This window comes from Antedon bifida, chromosome 1 (genome assembly GCF_963402885.1).
Source record: "Antedon bifida chromosome 1, ecAntBifi1.1, whole genome shotgun sequence".
In the NCBI taxonomy this organism is placed as follows: Eukaryota; Metazoa; Echinodermata; class Crinoidea; order Comatulida; family Antedonidae; genus Antedon; species Antedon bifida.
The window spans coordinates 19817972-19836908 of NC_136226.1; the positions used below are offsets into that span (position 1 = coordinate 19817972).

The 18937-nt window shown below is 31.1% G+C and overlaps 1 protein-coding gene across 1 annotated transcript in view; it reads left to right on the forward strand.

Annotated features, from left to right (window-relative positions):
• The window catches only part of LOC144835253 (uncharacterized), a 97386-nt gene that overhangs the window by 72801 nt on the left and 5648 nt on the right, over positions 1–18937 (forward strand). The window contains exons 121-155 of the mRNA XM_078690315.1: positions 31–282; positions 402–530; positions 746–868; positions 1171–1299; positions 2235–2366; positions 2594–2716; positions 3064–3189; positions 3534–3659; positions 3943–3966; positions 5078–5194; positions 5573–5695; positions 5935–6069; positions 6223–6357; positions 6462–6584; positions 7895–8011; positions 8175–8297; positions 8530–8658; positions 8848–8970; positions 9134–9256; positions 9396–9512; positions 9682–9807; positions 10768–10890; positions 11066–11194; positions 11431–11556; positions 12099–12221; positions 12330–12449; positions 12775–12912; positions 13052–13168; positions 13482–13607; positions 13730–13852; positions 14776–14892; positions 16672–16890; positions 17259–17363; positions 17958–18080; positions 18202–18366. Coding sequence (XP_078546441.1) covers positions 31–282; positions 402–530; positions 746–868; positions 1171–1299; positions 2235–2366; positions 2594–2716; positions 3064–3189; positions 3534–3659; positions 3943–3966; positions 5078–5194; positions 5573–5695; positions 5935–6069; positions 6223–6357; positions 6462–6584; positions 7895–8011; positions 8175–8297; positions 8530–8658; positions 8848–8970; positions 9134–9256; positions 9396–9512; positions 9682–9807; positions 10768–10890; positions 11066–11194; positions 11431–11556; positions 12099–12221; positions 12330–12449; positions 12775–12912; positions 13052–13168; positions 13482–13607; positions 13730–13852; positions 14776–14892; positions 16672–16890; positions 17259–17363; positions 17958–18080; positions 18202–18366 — 4509 coding nt within the window. The remainder of the gene's footprint in view (positions 1–30; positions 283–401; positions 531–745; positions 869–1170; positions 1300–2234; positions 2367–2593; positions 2717–3063; positions 3190–3533; positions 3660–3942; positions 3967–5077; positions 5195–5572; positions 5696–5934; positions 6070–6222; positions 6358–6461; positions 6585–7894; positions 8012–8174; positions 8298–8529; positions 8659–8847; positions 8971–9133; positions 9257–9395; positions 9513–9681; positions 9808–10767; positions 10891–11065; positions 11195–11430; positions 11557–12098; positions 12222–12329; positions 12450–12774; positions 12913–13051; positions 13169–13481; positions 13608–13729; positions 13853–14775; positions 14893–16671; positions 16891–17258; positions 17364–17957; positions 18081–18201; positions 18367–18937) is intronic.

Below are 18937 nucleotides of genomic sequence, written 5' to 3' on the forward strand. Positions count from 1 at the left end.
TACTACAAATAATAATTTTTATTATTTTAGATATTGATGAATGTATGGACATTGGCAATGGAAACTGCTCGGATAATTCATTATGTATGAATTCACCAGGCAGTTATAGCTGTCAATGTGAGAATGGTTATGAAGGTAGCGGAAATGAGTGCATAGACATTGATGAATGTGATGACACTCGTCTCAATACCTGCCATGAACATGCACTGTGCTATAATTTTGATGGTGATCACTCTTGTGTCTGTAAACTAGGCTACACTGGTAATGGGATTTTATGTGAAGGTAAATAGTTTTTGTAGATTAATAACATTTTAAACCATTATGAAGTTGTAATACATAGGTTTAAACAAAACATTTTATATCAAAGTAACATTGCATTCTTCTTTAATTTTATTTTTTAGACTTAAATGAATGTGACTTAAAGTCTAATTTGTGTCCTGAAACAGCAGTATGTATTAACACACAAGGAAGTTACCAGTGTCAATGCTATCCTGACTATCATCTCTCAGAAAATGGACTTGCTTGTGATCGTAAGAATTACTTTGAATTCATAGAATGATTGAATCTAGGTTGATGTTAGGAGTTAATTTTCCATAAGAGAGATGTGAAATTAGTGATGTAGCTGGGTTAACTAAATAGTATCATTAGAAATACTGAATATATTTTTTGAAACAATAATGTAATCTAGCAACTAATCACTTAGAACTACAAATGTAATGTTTGACATTTTATGTTGTATTTGTAGCCAATCAAGGCTGCCTAATTGAAGGTGGATGTGGTGAAAATGCTGCATGTGTACGTAATCCATTTGGTGTTTATACCTGTACATGTAACCAAGGATACTCTGGTGATGGTGAAATATGTGAAAGTAAGTAAAAGCAGAAAAATATATACTAGTGGATAATTGGATTTTTTCATATTAGAATTAAAAGATGGTGATATACAGTTTCTCAAAGAAATCCAGATTAGGTGAATGGTCAGGAGCTGGAAATGGACAGTACACTGTGGTAACCCCCTACTCTTCCTAAAGATGACTTCCCAATTTGCAAATATATATATATATATATATATATATATATCAACCAAATTATTTTATTTTTGTCCACAACCAAACTTGGCCAACACACTAAAAGGTACATTACTTGTAATAGAAACTTTTTTTTTTCAAAGATAATAATGAATGTGATGATCCATTTGGACATACCTGTGCAGAAAATTCTTTGTGTCAAGATGAAGATGGCTCCTACACATGTTCCTGCATGGAAGGTTTCACAGGTGATGGATATGAAAGCTGTACAGGTATATTTTTTTTTGTCTTACGTGGGTTCATCCCACTTTTATTTTCATATATCTAATATACATTAACATACTTTCTTATTAAAAATTTCTTATAAACACATTTTGTTTTTAATTATCCACTATTTTTTCATTTATATTTTCTTATACTTGTATTAATTTTGTTTTGACATATATGTTTTATCATTTGTTTTTAATCATGTATACTTGTTTTCTTTTTCATTATTAGCTCTCAACACATAACTTTTTTGTTTACAGTTAAACATATTGTGTTTACAGTATTTATCTTTTTTTTATCCATAGTTAATTTTTCAACTAAATACAAACAAACTTTTATTCTTCAACATCATAATTCAACTCATTTCTATTAATATTATTCTATTTACATATATTTTATAGCATAAACATATTTTTTTGAAAATGAAATACCTGTTCAAATATGTGCCACACTCAATCGAAATCAAACATAAGTTGGAATTTTCAAAATTTCACAAATACTGAAACTACATAATCCAAGATTTAAAATGTTAAAACCATTATCTTGATACCATGTTTACTTCCAGAGATATCACAGTTTTGGTTGTTACATACATATATTTTATAGCATAAACATATTTTTGTGAAAATGAAATACCTGTTAAAATATGTGCCACACTCAATCGAAATCAGACATAAGTTGGAATTTTCAAAATTTCACAAATACTGAAACTACATAATCCAAGATTTAAAATATTAAAAACATTATCTTGATACCATGTTTACTTCCAGAGATATCACAGTTTTGGTTGTTACAATCAGTGTTTCATTTTAGTAAATTCTTCCATCATAACAATAATTGAATTTAAATAATGTGTTTGTAAAATGTTGCATCGTGGAAACAGAAGTCAGATTATAATATTTGTCAAACAATTAAAGGATTTATTTCATGTATTCTGTAGATAATGATGAATGTGCAGTACCTGCAAACTTATTCCCATGTAATGAATTTGAAGAATGTATAAATACACCAGGATCAAAAGAATGTGTTTGTAAAACTGGATACAACTCTGTCGACAATAGCACATGTCAAGGTATTGCAGCTATAACATATTCAGAGTTTTAATACACTGCATGGCGAGAACAATAATTTATAGAACAGTATGAGAGTAAAGAATGTATAAAGACAATTTTCAGATGAGATTTAGTTTTCATAAATTTTTATGATTCATCCTTTTTCAAGTTATTTATTTTCATGATTATTTTTTTTACATATTTAATTAAATGAATGTGTTGTTAATGTGTGTGTGTTAATACTTAGAAATGGATGAATGTGCAACTGAAGATACAAATTGTCACGAATTAGCAGATTGTATCAATCAAGATGGTTCTTATTTGTGTGAATGCCAAACAGGTTCATATGGCACGGGTGTGCATTGCTATGGTAACAATATTCTCTATATTTTATTACCAATAGAAATTTTATTTGGTTGGTTCTGTTTTTACCTAAGTATATTAACACATTAACTCCATTTTGAGTAACTTAAGAATTTCAAATCTTTTAAAAAGATAAAACAGTTGTTATACATTTTCTATCATATTTAATTATTATATTTAGAGTCCATTAGAAAACAAACAAAATTTGTTATTGAAACACACAAATATATCACATCTACATTTGTATAGACAATGTTTTGTCATTACAGAAACAGTATTAAAAATGTAAAACTCATTAATGTAACGCTAGCAGATGAGAACCATTAATACTTTATAATTATATTTATAATATAGACTTGAATGAGTGTATCATGCCAGATACTGCTGAATGTGGTGAGAACATGCGATGCATTAATGAACCTCTTGGATATAGATGTGAATGTAGACCTGGATTCCAAGATCTTGGAAATGGATGTGAAAGTATGTTTAGATCATTTTTTAATCATATACACATCTAAATAATGCACATGAAATCCATACACATCTAAATGCCGTTCTTGCTATTCATACAAATTAATCATACAGTATTCAACTATGAAATAACTTTGTTAACTTTGTAATGTCTACAAAAGTACTGGTTAAACTAAACAACTTACAAACACTTGATTGGTTTTATAAGGAGATTGATTTTCAAATGCATGTTTTTGAACAAAATACAGTTGAGTTAGTCATAAATGGACAGTTGGAAGCGCTACTTTTAATTGTATAGGCTAAATTTGGTAATGCAGAAAAAATTGGAAATGTAAATTTTGTTTGTTTTTTAGATATTGATGAATGTGCTGATTCTTCAACAAATGAATGCTCTCCGCATGCTACCTGCATTGATCATGGAATATTCTATACATGTCAATGTATTGAGGGCTATGTTGGAAATGGATATCAATGCTACCGTAAGTTTTAAATGTTCAAACCAATATATGTTATAATTCATGTTATAAAATCAATTTTTTCTGAAGAATTATCAATTTGTGAAATTGTATTTTTATGCAATTTTATGTATTAACAAACTAGTTTATTATTGTGTATTATCATGTTAGATTGTGGAAATAAATTGAAAACAAAATTGAAAACACTACTGATAATTTCATTTTTTTGCTCTTTTCATTATTTCATAATAATATTATATTTAATCAGGTTAAATTACAATTCCTAGTAAATATTTTGTTATTTCAGGTAACACTGATGTTGACAATGGGGGTATGTTTAACCAGTGGCCTTTTTTCCTTTCCTTAATTTTATTTCCTTTCTATTATTTGACTTTTGTTGTTGATTACAGTTGCGTTTCGCACATTCCCTTGAATGAAAGAATATTTTAGATTTATTTCTATAGAAATAATCTGTTTTTTTATAATTAAATTACTTATTCTTTATTGTAAAAGAACATTGACTCATTTTGTTATATGAAAAATAAATTTGAGTTAATGTGTAGAAATCAGTATAGCTTTCTAGATAAACAAAGATATCATCATTCATAGTGTCAACTCATATTGTCAAATATAAAGCTACTTTATTCTTTGTCAATAAATTTATTTCACAGCACTTATTTTAAAAGTTTGTAAACATAAAGAATATATCAAAAGTAAAGCAAAAAGTAACAGTAAAGGAATTGCTCACTGATTCTGATAGTATGACACACACCATGGTTGCATGAGCCCTTGTATTGTAATCACTTCCATTCCATCAATTTTGCATTATTTATTTTTTTACTATCAGGGAAGAGTTAATTTCTCTTTTTCTAGATTACTATCTATACGTATATTTTTTAGCCCTGATGAGTTTTTTTGTTTAATTATTATTATATTATTATAATGAATTTCTATGGAGATCCAGATAATATTTAGCATAATGGTGGGATGATGCGATTTAGATTATAGAGATATGTGCAGAGGATGCACCCCTTCTAGATCTCCTACAGGTTGTCCATGACAATAATTTACATTTGGAGGTCTTTATTTAATTATTTGCCCTTTTAATGTTTCTTGTGATTAATTAAATGTTAAAGATGTATTGTCCCCCTGAAAAAAAAAAGGTTTTTTTTATGTTTTTGTTGAATATTCCATTTTAATGTCACATAATAATCTGTGAATTTAAGAGGGAAATAGTCTGCCAGGCAATTTGTTGTTGGTTGAATTTAACCATTTATTATATCTTTTTATAAATGAAAACATTTAACTTTATTAAAACTACAAAATGGAAGAACTACAAGATTCATGTTTGTTTGGGGACAATTATACTGAAACAGGAATTAGGTAGAAGGTTGTAATTGAATGAGTTTCTTAATGATTTTCTTAATGATTTTAATGAATAGGTGTTGACCCTTGTGAAGGAACTTGCGATGAGAATGCAGAATGTTTAGAAAGTGAAGATGGCTCTGTTTCATGTGTCTGTTACCCTGGATTCTCAGGCAATGGTAACAACTGCAATGGTATGTATATCTTTGTTGTTATTAGAATTTGCATTTGTTACTTGAACAATATTCTTTTATATTCTTGTTAATTATATTCATTACTAAATTTCCTAATTGGTATTAAGATGTAATTCTACAATAAATTTATTTATTTATTCTCCATACTTCCATGACCCCATACCTCTAGACTATGTTGTGTTAGATTCCAATGAGGTACTGCATAATGATATTATATAATAATGTAATTGTTTACATCAATTTTAATAAATATTTCCTTCAATGTTTTCAGTCTTATAATTAAATGTTTTTATTTCATCATACATTTATTACTGTATGGATTTTGTATCTTTAAAATAAAATTCAAATATAAATTGTCACTTGTTTTGATTTTTACAGTTGTTAATGAATGCGCTGAAAATTTGGATAATTGTGCAGAGGGAGCAAATTGTATTGATACAGCACGTGGATTTATTTGTGAATGCCCAACTGGTTATGTTGGAAATGGAACCTACTGTGAAGGTAAATAACATAACTATTTTGGTACACTCTCAGGTCCAGACAAATTCTCCATTTGTAAGTTCAGTAAAGATAGCAATACTTTAGTGTGATGTTTATGTTGATCGACAGCTTAATTTCAAAGTGTAATTTCAAAATATTATATAAGTAGGAATGTAGTTTTAATACTGTAATAAGATGGTGCCAGTCTATTATTTATCATTTATCACTCTTGTGACTACTTTTTGTTTGTTCTTCAAAAGATGTTGATGAATGTGCTTCAGGTAATTCTGGTGCCACTGTGTGTGGTGCTAGCACTACTGGCTGCACTAACACTGCAGGTGGATATGAATGTGGGCCATGCCGTCCATCTTTCACTGGAGATGGTTGTCATGATGGTAAGATATTTAGAGCTTTTTCAAATTGTTCAATAATGGTAGGGTAACTACTACTTACTCTTGTTTGATGTATCATTCTATTTGTGCCAACCTCTATGAGTAAAAACAAATATATTATTAGAAATTTATGGATTTTTTATTTCGTCTTTTCAGATGTTGATGAATGTACTGGTGAAGTGGCCATATGCGTTGAAGGTACAGACTGTTACAATATTGTTGGTGGTGTTGTCTGTACTTGCCCTCGTGGCTACCAAGGTGATGGACAGGCCAATGGCACAGCTTGCATCGGTAAACAATCTCAACTTTTGGTTATTTACATGATACAATTATACATATGACTTTATTAGTACTAAGTGCAATACAGTTTTATTTATTTGTTTATTTTTTATTAGATATCAATGAATGTTTTGAAGGTGGATCTGACTGCCCCGCTAATTCTTATTGTTCCAACACTGATGGAGGATATGACTGTAATTGTGAGGATGGATTTGAAGACAATGGATCTCAATGCACCGGTAAATATTTGTTTGCCTGTATGATCTGTATCTATATTTTCAAATTGTTTGGAATAATACAATGTAGGCTAGGCAATCTAGCATTTTGAGTGAAACAATAAATGGTCACATGTGATGAGGAGATCAACATTTGAGCATTACACCTCTGTCACTCATCCTGATGATATGCAAATTAGCTTAAATATGCAAATTAGGGTGAAATTACAGGATTACCATATATCAAAAACTACTAGTCAGAAAAAGTTTTATATATATATATATTATATTTATTAAAATTGATATATACTTTTCTGGCTGTTTTACTTATCGTTTTGATTTAGCTTTTCGCTTTTTTTGTTTGTATCTCCATTGAGATCCAGCCACTGATACCCACAGCATTGTCATTTTTTCAGTAATTTGCCTATATATATTCGCTCTAATGAAATATTTTACAAAAAAATGACGACATTTGACCCTCTACTCAATTCTACTCGATATTTATTGTAACTTAATTGTCTGTAGAAACTTTGTTTGAGCCTCATATGACTCATAAAACAGGTTTCTAATAACCAGCATAGGACAGTTTTGTAATTTCTAAAAGTCACACCTTGTTACACACCTCAAAAGTATGCAAATTAGTAGTACAAATTAAAAGAAATATGCAAATAAAGGGGGTGAAATTACAGTCTTCCCATATCTCAAAAACCACTAATGCTAGAGAGTTGATTTTTACAGACTTATTCAAAATGTACATATTTATATTTGCTCTAATAAAGCTTTTTACAAAAAAAATGACTTGAAGTACGAAATTTTATCCTCAACCCCATTTTCTCAATATACTATAATTCAACTAAATCGACTGTAGAGACTTAATTTTGGCCTCAAATTACATTGATACAGCTTTCGAATAGCCAGCATTGGGCTGTTTAGTAATTTCCAAAACCACACCTTTGTCACACACATCATTTTTTTTTCAAATCTATCTATTCCATTTCTCATTTCTCAAATCATTATCTTCCGATTCATTTTGATATCAAAAAATTATGACATATGTGGGTCCCGTAATTTCACCCATGCTACACTGTGTATACTGTATATATTCTATATATTACACATAATAGGCACAATTCGGCACTAAGCTTATATGCATCAGGTCTTAGGATGGCATACATCAACTTTTTGCGCTCATATTTTAATGTATGTGCATGTTGCGTTTGCGCAGATTATTAAAAATTAAATTCTGTAAAATTATTATCTTTTATCACAATGATCACCTATAATTCATGACGAATTAAATTCTAGTTTACTATTTAATATTTAACATTTTTTAGATGTGGATGAATGTGAACTTGGTCCATGTGATGTAAATGCAATTTGTGGAAATAACAAAGGCGGATTTGAGTGTTCATGTAGAACTGGATTTGAAGGCAGTGGTTTCAACTGTACAGGTTAATAAGTGCAAATATGTCTATTTAAAATAAAATTGTAAAAACAAATAACCTGAACTAAATAAATAGATGTATATTGTTTCATTAGCTGAAACCAGAATCTTTTGAATTAAGGTTTATTGACATTTGAAGATTATCATAAGTTCATTTTTTTTCTTACTAGACATTGATGAATGTGGATTAGGTACTGATTTGTGTCCAGAAATGGCTAGTTGTAGCAACGACGTACCTGGCTATACATGTACATGTAATGATGGCTATGAAGGAGATGGCTATCATTGTACAAGTAAGTTGCCATGACTGAATGATGCACATCAATCAATTGATCAATTCATACTTAGTCTTTTTTTAAATTATTTATTTCTTTCCCTTGGCATTTAGAGTAAATGATGCATAATGAAAAGACTGAATAGAAGCATCTCTATGATACCAGCATATTTAAAAGAATATCAATGATGATAATCAACAAATATCAGTTTCATCCAAAATAATTTACTTTAAACATTTATTTATTGCAGAGATGTCCACATGTGAAAATCCTGATGCAGTTAGTTGTAGTGAAACCAGTTACTGTGATGAAACAAGTGGTGAACATGTATGTGTCTGTCAGCCAGGATATTCAATGACTGATGGTGGTGAATGTGCAGGTATCTTACTTCAAGCCCTTATTCACTTTAATCTCTTAATACTGAAAATGCAAAGATGGAGTTATTTAATTACATTTAATATATTGATCATATATATTTTTTTCAATGTGGTATAATTTTACAATTTTGACTTTGTAGTGTTAAATATGATTGTTTTAATATAAACATTTGATTTTATGCTTGTTATAGATATAAATGAATGTGAAGAAAATCCAGATCTTTGTCCAGAAAATTCAGATTGTGTTAACAATGAAGGGTATTTTGAATGTACATGTCATGACCACTTCAGTGGAGTAGGAGGATCTTGCCAAGGTATTGTGTTATAATTTACTACATATAGTGTATTTTGAAAATATTTAAAAAATTGGCAATTCTAGATACTAATTCTCGTATTCATATGCCAAAAAGGCAAAATTAAGTAATTTGAATTGGTACTATATTTGATTTAACAATGGATTTATTTTTTGTGCTTCAGATGTAAATGAATGCGCTACTGGTAGCCATAATTGCCATGAAGATGCAAATTGTATTAATGAAATTGGAAGTTTTTCATGTGAATGCAAAGCCGGCTTTCATGGAAGCGGCAGACAATGTACAGGTAAAAATCGTAAACATATTTAAAGATATCTTAGGTAATGCATAATATTCTGAGGATGTATGATCTATGTTAATTTTTCACAGTTATTTTGAAATTTATTCACTGTTGATGTATTTTTTATTCATTTATGAATACTCAGATGTAGATGAATGTGTTGATAATCAATGTCATGATAATGCTGAATGTACCAACTATGAAGGAAGTTATTCATGTGTATGTAATAGTGGCTACAGTGGTAATGGTCATATTTGTACGGGTAAGCATCAAACAAACTAAAGGGTGAAACACAAAAGGAAGGGTAAAGAAACTGACACAACCTGAACGAAAATATGTATTACAATTTTAGATATTTTGCTAATTAGCATCATTTTGTACTGTTTGTCTTGATCAGCAGTTTAACAGTTGTATTGCATTTGACAATTTAGATATTGATGAATGTACTGAAGGCCAGTCTACATGTCATGGTTTGTATAGCACCTGTATGAATCTTCCAGGCTCATTTCTGTGTGTGTGTAATCCAGGCTATGATGGTGATGGTGAGATTTGTACTGGTAAGCATAAGTTTCAAATTTCTTTTTATTTGGTGACTTTGAATAATAATTATAAAGTGTGCATGAACTTGCCTACATTACGGTAACTTATATATATATATATATATTTCCTCATCTTTATCGTTTCAAATTAATTAATTAAATTTCAGTATATCACCGGGCGGTTTAGAATTAATGTTCTTTGCCTGATTTGTTTATATATATATATATATATATATAAACAAATCAGGCAAAGAACATTAATTCTAAACCGCCCGGTGATATACTGAAATTTAATTAATTAATTTGGAACGATAAAGATGAGGAAATCTGTGAGAATGAGAAAAAGTCGCCCCAACCGAGACTCGAACTCGGACCGCCTGCTTGATATGCAGATGTCCTAACCATTAGACCACTGGGGCTTTCATGGTATTGTTCAAACTCGATTGGATAGCGACTCTTTAACATTCTCGGCGTGGTACGGCGGAACAGCACTAGTCCTCAGTTGTACGCACGCGCACCAGAGATCAAATTGATACGCCCTCATCTTTCAGTATTTTTATTCACGAGGCGGGATCTCCGAAGAGATACTTTTTTATATATAAACACATTAGGCAATGAACATTAATTCGAAACCGCCCGGTGATATACTGAAATTTAATTAATTAATTTGAAACGATAAAGATGAGGAAATCTGTGAGAATGAGAAAAAGTCGCCCCAACCGAGACTCGAACTCGGACCGCCTGCTTGATATGCAGATGTCCTAACCATTAGACCACTGGGGCTTTCATGGTATTGTTCAAACTCAATTGGATAGCGACTCTTTAACACTCTCGGCGTGGTACGGCGGAACAGCACTAGTCCTCAGTTGTACGCACGCGCACCAGAGATCAAATTGATACGCCCTGTATATATATATATACAGTATGCCATAAATGCAAGGTTTAGAAGTTTATGTAAGATATTTTATCCATTTTTAGACATTGATGAATGTGCAACTGGAGATAACCGGTGTAGCAGTAATGCTGTTTGCATCAATGGAGATGGAAATTATGGTTGTCAATGTAACAAAGGGTTTGAGGGCAATGGTGTCCACTGTGTTGGTTCGTACCCTTTGCTTTCTTTTGATATTAAGACTTATTAAGATGAGTAATTTAACATTGTTAACACACACATACATTTTTTAGTTTTTTTTAAAGAACCTATTAACAAATGCAGTTTTAAGCCCACTTTTTGTATGTGTATAGACTAATTTATTACATTTATATGTATAAACAGATAAGAATGAGTGTCTCATGAACATTGATGATTGCCCAGAACATGTATCACAATGTATTAATACAATGGGTAACTTTACATGTCGATGTGGGGCCGGATATCAAGAAAATGCTGCCGGACACTGCATAGGTAAGAAACTAAAGCTATTAATTAAAATTTGAATGGTGATAAAATACTGTACTGTATTCAGATCTTGCAAATAAACGTAACTGTTTAAGCATTTGAAATTTTAGACTACCCATAATATCATCATATCTATCATTAATGAATAATCTTGTTTCTATTCTTATGAGGAATTAAAATATTTGTGTAGTGTTTTTATTGTTTTGAAAATTAATGTTATTATTTAATATCCAATTGAACAGATATTAACGAATGTGAAAATGATCCACAATGCAGTGAGGATTCTATCTGCCACAATCTTGAAGGTACATATGAGTGTATATGTCCATCAGGGCTACAAAGCACAGCTGATAACAGGGCCTGTCATGGTGAGTGAAATCTTCTGACTAACAGAAATTATTTTAAATCACTATTTATTCTTTCATCTTAAACATTTTACATTATTTTTTTAAGTGAAAAAGTTTTCTTTTGTTGATGTTTTTTTTTGTCTGTTTTCTTTTTTGTTCATGTAATATATTATGAAAGATTGAAAGTTATAAATAAAAAAAAATACACTTTACATTATCAAAAAAACCTGACCTATCTGAAAGTTACTTAATTGTTGTTTTATGTCTTTGAATTAAAAATATATTGGTTAGTCATTGTACTGTACAGTAAAGGACAATTTACACAGACAAGCGGTAACGGTAAGCGGAAAACTGCATAGCATGTACCACATAAAATCTGAGCGGAAACCGTCCGTCCGCTCCGCGTTGTGTATAAATGGTCAACAGGAATAACATTAGATGCTATACTTTATATTACCGTTACCGCTTGTCTGTGTAAATTGGCCTTAAAACTACATTTTGTCTGTTTACTACCAGATTTATGGTAAATCATGATTTGATTATTTATTTATTGTTTTCTTTAGATGTAAATGAGTGTTTGCAAGGCTTGCATCGATGTCACCCATCAGCTCAATGTTTCAATACTTATCGGTCTTACGATTGTGCTTGTGGTTCAGGATATACTGGTGACGGTGAAATATGTACAGGTAATATTAAACTCTTTTTCCCCCTCTACACTTTCTTTCTTTTTGCATTTAAACCAACATTATTATATTATATTATCGTTTTTTTATTTCATATACCTGTATTTTTAGACATTGATGAGTGTACAGCATATAATACAACCTGTGAACATGGATCATGTGAGAATTTAATTGGATCTTATACATGCTCTTGTAATGAAGGCTTTAGACAGGTTGGCCGTAATTGTGTTGGTAAGTGTATTCAATAAACGATAGCAGAGTATATAAATTCTTCTGTATGTAAATCAATGTACATAACAATGATAATGTATTCATAATGATTGTTATATTGGTTTCTGTTATGTATATGCATGAGTTGACATTATGAAGTGATCATCAGTGGTTTTCTGTAGTCATTCATAGGGAAGGAATCTTCAAACACAAAAACAGAAACATTTTAAAAGAAATAATTTTTTTTTAAATTGTAGAAAATAATAGATAGAATCACGTGATCCATACCAAAACAAAGTTTGTTACTCACTCAAAACTAAAATGTTTCTTTTAATTTTTTAATAAGACATCAATGAATGTGTTGAGCTATTGGGATCCCAGTATTATGCAGTTTGTCCAATTAACACCTTATGTATCAACGAACCAGGAGCCTACTCATGTCGGTGTAAAGATGGATTTAGCCGAATGGATGGAGAATGTATAGGTATGATTTAAAATAAACATTTTACACATATTTAAGTGTATTAAAAGAGAAAATAGGTTTTTAAAAAATATGATTTTTCCTCTAGACACATCTACCTCTATTTTCTCTTATACTGAATTAATATTATTATTTCCACTAGATATCGATGAGTGTGAAACCGTTAGCTGCCATATTAATGCAACTTGTTCCAACTCCATTGGATCATATCGGTGTGACTGTCAGGAGGGCTACAGAGGCAATGGCAAATACTGCATTGGTACGACTTTTATTGTATTCTATTTAACTACTAGGCATACAATGTTAAGCAGATAGTGTTGACAGATATTAGAGAAATACTCAAAAAGAAATTTTAATTAAGGCATGTTAAGCAATCAAACAAATTTAGCTTGATATACAAACATAAGCAACAAAAACTAAAAATAGAACTTTAGTCTGCAAGTTTGCATAGCAATAGCACATATGAATGAACTGAACATCCTATATGCCATTTAAAAAAATACTGTTTTAATCAATATTTTCAATAACAAAATAATACAGTATTGTAAATTATTATTTCACTTATTTCAAAGATATCAATGAATGCGCAGTACCAGGTACATGTGGTGATTTTGGCAGCTGTATCAACTTAGAAAGCTCTTTTGGTTGTGCCTGCTTGGATGGTTTTACTCTGAATGATGAAGAGATGAACTGTGAAGGTAAGTTAGTTAACCAAACCTATTAATACTGAGAAGCAACACTGTTCATATGAAGAATTTTAATGCACCTTATCTTGATATATATATATATATCATAATGAATCAATGTTATTCTACTCCAGATATTGATGAATGTGTGAGTGGTGAGGCTGAATGTGTTGATAACTCCATCTGTATAAATACTGCTGGTGCATACAGATGTGACTGTAGAAGAGGCTATGCTATGGATGAAAATGAATGTGTTGGTATGTATATAAAATATACATTTCTTTCATTTTATTACAAACATATATAGGGAATAAATCATCATCTATTATAATATTAAGCTTTTGCATGGGAATTCACACATAGAATAGGAGGAACCAGGTTCATTTTAATCACTAAAATTCTAGATAAATATGATTAATACTGACTACTGAATTATTTTTGGTCATTGTGATAGATAGGGGGACTTAACTTGACTGGAACCCCTGGTAAGCTTTATATTGTGATAGATAGGAGGACTTAACTTGACTGGAACCCCTGGTAAGCTTTATATTGTGATAGATAGGAGGACTTAACTTGACTGGAACCCCTGGTAAGCTTTATATTGTGATAGATAGGAGGACTTAACTTGACTGGAACCCCTGGTAAGCTTTATATTGTGATAGATAGGGGAGATCACTTAACTGGAACCCCTGGAAAACTTTACATTGTGATAGATAGGGGAGATCACTCGACTGGAACCCCTGGTAAACTTCACATTGTGATAGATAGGGGAAGATCACTAGACTGGAACCCCTGGTAAACTTTATATTGTGATAGATAGGGGAGATCACTCGACTGGAACCCCTGTAAAAACTTTACATTGTGATAGATAGTGGGGGCGGAGGAGATGGTATCATGATGGAACCCCTTTATAATGGGAGAATAAAATGAAGCTTTCAGTCTGTCTTTTCACAGTAGCAATTGTACTGGAAAGATACAAAAGTGTCAAATTATTTTTTAAATTTCAAATTAGGTTATATCTGGCTGATTTTTACAAATCACAACAATGGATTTAATTTAATTGCTGTTAAGCACTTCGATATTTATAGTATATAATTTATAATTTTACAACTTGTCACTAATGATGATGCTGCCATCATTAAATTGTTGTTTAACCCTTAAACATTTTGTTTGTGTTAAGATGTTGATGAATGTTCAATGGACCTATGTGATGAGCATGCATCATGTAGCAACAATGTTGGTGGCTTTGAATGTGAATGTAACCTTGGATACATGGGGAATGGAAGAATATGTCAAGGTTAGTAATTTATACCTCTTTTTTAGTTGTTAAGAATTTCTGATGTGTGAGCCTTGCTAAAAAGATAAAATTATACTTATTTTCATAAACAAATTGTTTTAAAAAAAAATCATGTACTCATTCCAATACTCATAAATGTAATGTAAAAGTTTGGAAAATGTTTAAAGATGTATTGTCCCTTTGTCAAGTTCCAAAAACAAAACAAAAAAAACTTTCGAAAAAAAGTGGGTCATTTCGAAGTATCATAATAGTTATTAACTTTCACCAAAAATTAGTGGGAAAAAAACCATTTAACTGAAATACAGACGTTTTTTGGTTTAAAAAATAACTTTGACTTCCAGTCAAAGTTTTCGATCAAAACATATCTCATAATATAACGCGCTTATTTGGCTACTCCTCCTACTACTTCCTCGCGATCTGTGTGAAAACACCTTCTCAAACGTGACGAGTTGTAAACAATCCTAATTAGCATCATGCATAATGTATACCCATGGTTTGAAATCTTTGTTTACTTTCGCTCGCGACGATTTTCCAGACGAAATGTAATCAAAATAATTTAGCTGTTAATTACGTAAACGTTTTGTTTTTAGCTTGAATTTTCGACTTAAAGTGAACAACTTTAATATTACTTTGATATGGCCAATTTAAATTTAGAATATTTTGACCTTCATTTTTTTGTGTTTCAAGGGACAATACATCTTTAAATATGACTAAATGCTTTCTATAAAGAGCTACTATGTCAACATGCAAGCCTACTGTTCAACCTATGGTGTAGATATAATAAGGGCACATTGAGATCATTAAAAGTAGGCCTATGCTATAACAATGCTTTGCGTTTGCTGTTGAAGCAAATTTTAATTAATAGTTTGATGAGTTCATGTAGTCTTTATTTGTGAGCGTTTGACTATTTCCACTTTACTAGGTTTATATTTTTGTAAAATGTTTCCTAATTTTTATTTATTTATTTTTTTTTTTTTCACTTTATGTTATTCATAAGTTATGAATATATTATGAGAATTATTATGGTATTCCAGCGTATTATATTTGTAAATGTTTCTGAGCATGCGGAGAATAAATTTCTGACTGACTAAAATTGTTTGTGGTGCATCATAAGAAGGTACGACAGGCCACCACACACTATGTTGGGGGAAAAACCAGTCCATAGTTATTGTGTTTTACCAGGAGTTTTCCATAATTTTGTGCAGTTTTGTATTTCCGTTTAGTAGGCCTACGCTATCCCTATCTTCATACGTCCGTAATATATTAAGTCAAATTTCTGTAATTACAGACATTCTGAACTTTGAAATAACAGTGTTTGCTTCTTTCTGCAAATTAACGTTTTACTCGATATTTTTAGAAGCAGCTTCATTTTTTGACTTTTATTATTAATTGATAATACTTAATTTCCTTTAATTGATTATAGTTATTATTTATTACCGCAGTAAAGTACCTTCATCGGGGATATGTTCATATGCTAAGTTTTTAGTCGCGTATGTTTTACTGGCGGGAAAAAATAGGCTACAATCGTATTGTTGTTTTCATTTATCATGAATTTTACGTGCATGAGTACCATTTCCAGACATCTAGGGGTGTCATCGCTGTGGCAAAGCGAATTTTGCTGGATGACACCTCCTAGATGTTCGGAAATGGTACACCAATAATCAGTGTCTACGACCCTGGATTCCTGGGCAACCCCCTTAAAATAGTCCTGCGACCGCCCTACCTATCTCTGTTGTAAGAATCACAATATTAAACAAAACTTATTATATAATTTCACAGATATTTGCCAACCTGATATGTGCTCCAATATGAAAGTTTGCATTATAAATATGCACATGCCAGAGTGTGTATGTCAGTGTATTGATGATGAGTGCCCAAGAAATCCAGGAGTAATATGTGGTACAAATGGACAATCTTATGAGTCAGAAAATGCATTATGGATGGCCAATTGTGAACGCGGAGAAAACGTTGGAATAGAATACAGGGGGCCATGTGTTGGTGAGTTTCAGTTGTAGAACAACAAACTGAAATTATAAGTTTAGAAAGGAATATCAGTTTATTTATTCATTGGTAGAACTATGTGTTTTTAGTATTCATTATATTGTTTATTTATAGTAAAACCTGACATACACCTAAAGGACATGTATGGAAGAAGAATTAATCTAAAATGCTTTCTGCACACTTCAAGATTTACTAAATTTTGTCTTATTTTTAAAAATCCATCAATGAATAACACCATAAATCACCCAAAAGACTATCAAAAATTGTATTCAGACTACAATTAAAATATACCTACATCTAAAAATGTTCTTTAAAAGTTCATTATTAAATATTTCTCTTTTATTTTATGATATCTTTTTTTATAGAGTCTTGTTCAGAGGTTTCTTGTCATGACAGTGCAACATGTGTTATTGTAGATGGAACCCCAGAGTGCCAATGTCCCAACTGTAACAATCCAATTGCTCCACAAGGTATACTTTATTGGACATACTTAAATTCATTCATCATTAGCTCACTCTGACTCAGTTCAGTACAGTATATAAATATAATATATATTATGTATATAAGCAACTCAAATAAAAAAAAATATAACTTTAAATGTCATTATTAATTATTACACAATTAATTATTGTTAATTATTATTATTAAACAACTGATTATTTTTCTATTGTTAAAAAATGTTTGGTTACTCTTTTTTTAGTGGAGTTGACCAAAATTTCCCAATCATGAAATAATGAAAGATAGTTTTACATATATAAATTCACAGGCACAGAAGGAATTCTAATAATTTAAAAGGACTTTCATAATGCATGAATTTACTATAAATATATCTTATATTTATCTAGAGGTAGTAGAAATTATAAATTGTTTTTTTTTATGTATAATTTTGTTAGTGGGAGAGTTGCACAAAATTTCGGGAAAATTGGGATGTCTGTTTTTGGGAAACAAAAAAACAACATTTACCTTAACTTGAATTAACTTGATTTGTATGGAAGAAGAATTACTCTAAAATGCTTTCTGCATACTTCAAGTATTTAATGTATATTATTAAATTTATTTGACAGTTCGAACTGGTGAAGTTTGTGGTTCTGATGGCCAAACTTATGACAATCTATGTGAACTTCAAAAGCATGTTTGTGAATCTCAAAATATCATAACAGTTGGTAATTTAGGAGCATGTCCAGTTGGTAAGTCATATAAGAGAGGCTGTAAGTTTGAGTCTGTGATCAATATTAGCTAGACACATATTTTTTAATTACTGAATTTTCACTAAAAATGATTATTTATTGTGGATTCTGTTTTACTTAGATTGCTCTGTATCACATTGGTCAGACTGGTCAGCATGCACTGTAAGTTGTGGACTTGGTAGTTCTTCCAGAAGTCGAACCATTCGCCATCAACCCGATGAAGATGGCGATGAATGTCCAGAACTTGAAGAAGTAATGGAGTGCAATCATGGCCCATGTCCAGATGGTGAGTTTGCATGTGGCTGTATAATAATATGATAGGCAGGTGCGGATCTAGAAACTAGAGGTAAACCCTTTATCGGACTGAGCTCAGCGTCCTGTTGTTAGATTGCCTTGAACTGATCCAGGGGCGGATTCAAAGGGTGGGTGGGGATTGACACAGCCCCACAGCTTTGTATAACTATCGACTTTAAATTACCAATTGGTGGAGTGCGTCTCTCCCTCTCTGTTTGACGAATGATCAGCAATCAAACAATTGGCAGTTACGGCAAACAATGTTACAGTATGTCACCTGTGTTTACCGGGGTAAAATTACGATCGCTAATTTACTGCGGAATACATGTAAGTGTCATTTCCGGCCAATTAGAGGTGCCATTTATCATGAATTTTATGTGCGAGAGTTCTATTTCTGACCATCTAGAGGTGTCATTTACCAAAATTCCCTTTGACACAGCCCCCACAATGGGGGACCTGACATCAAGTACTTGGTGTCTGGTCTGGGCCCCCTATTTCAACATGCTGGATCCGCCCCTGATAGTGTGTCTTATAAATACAGTAGAGCATTATTATTTTTAAAA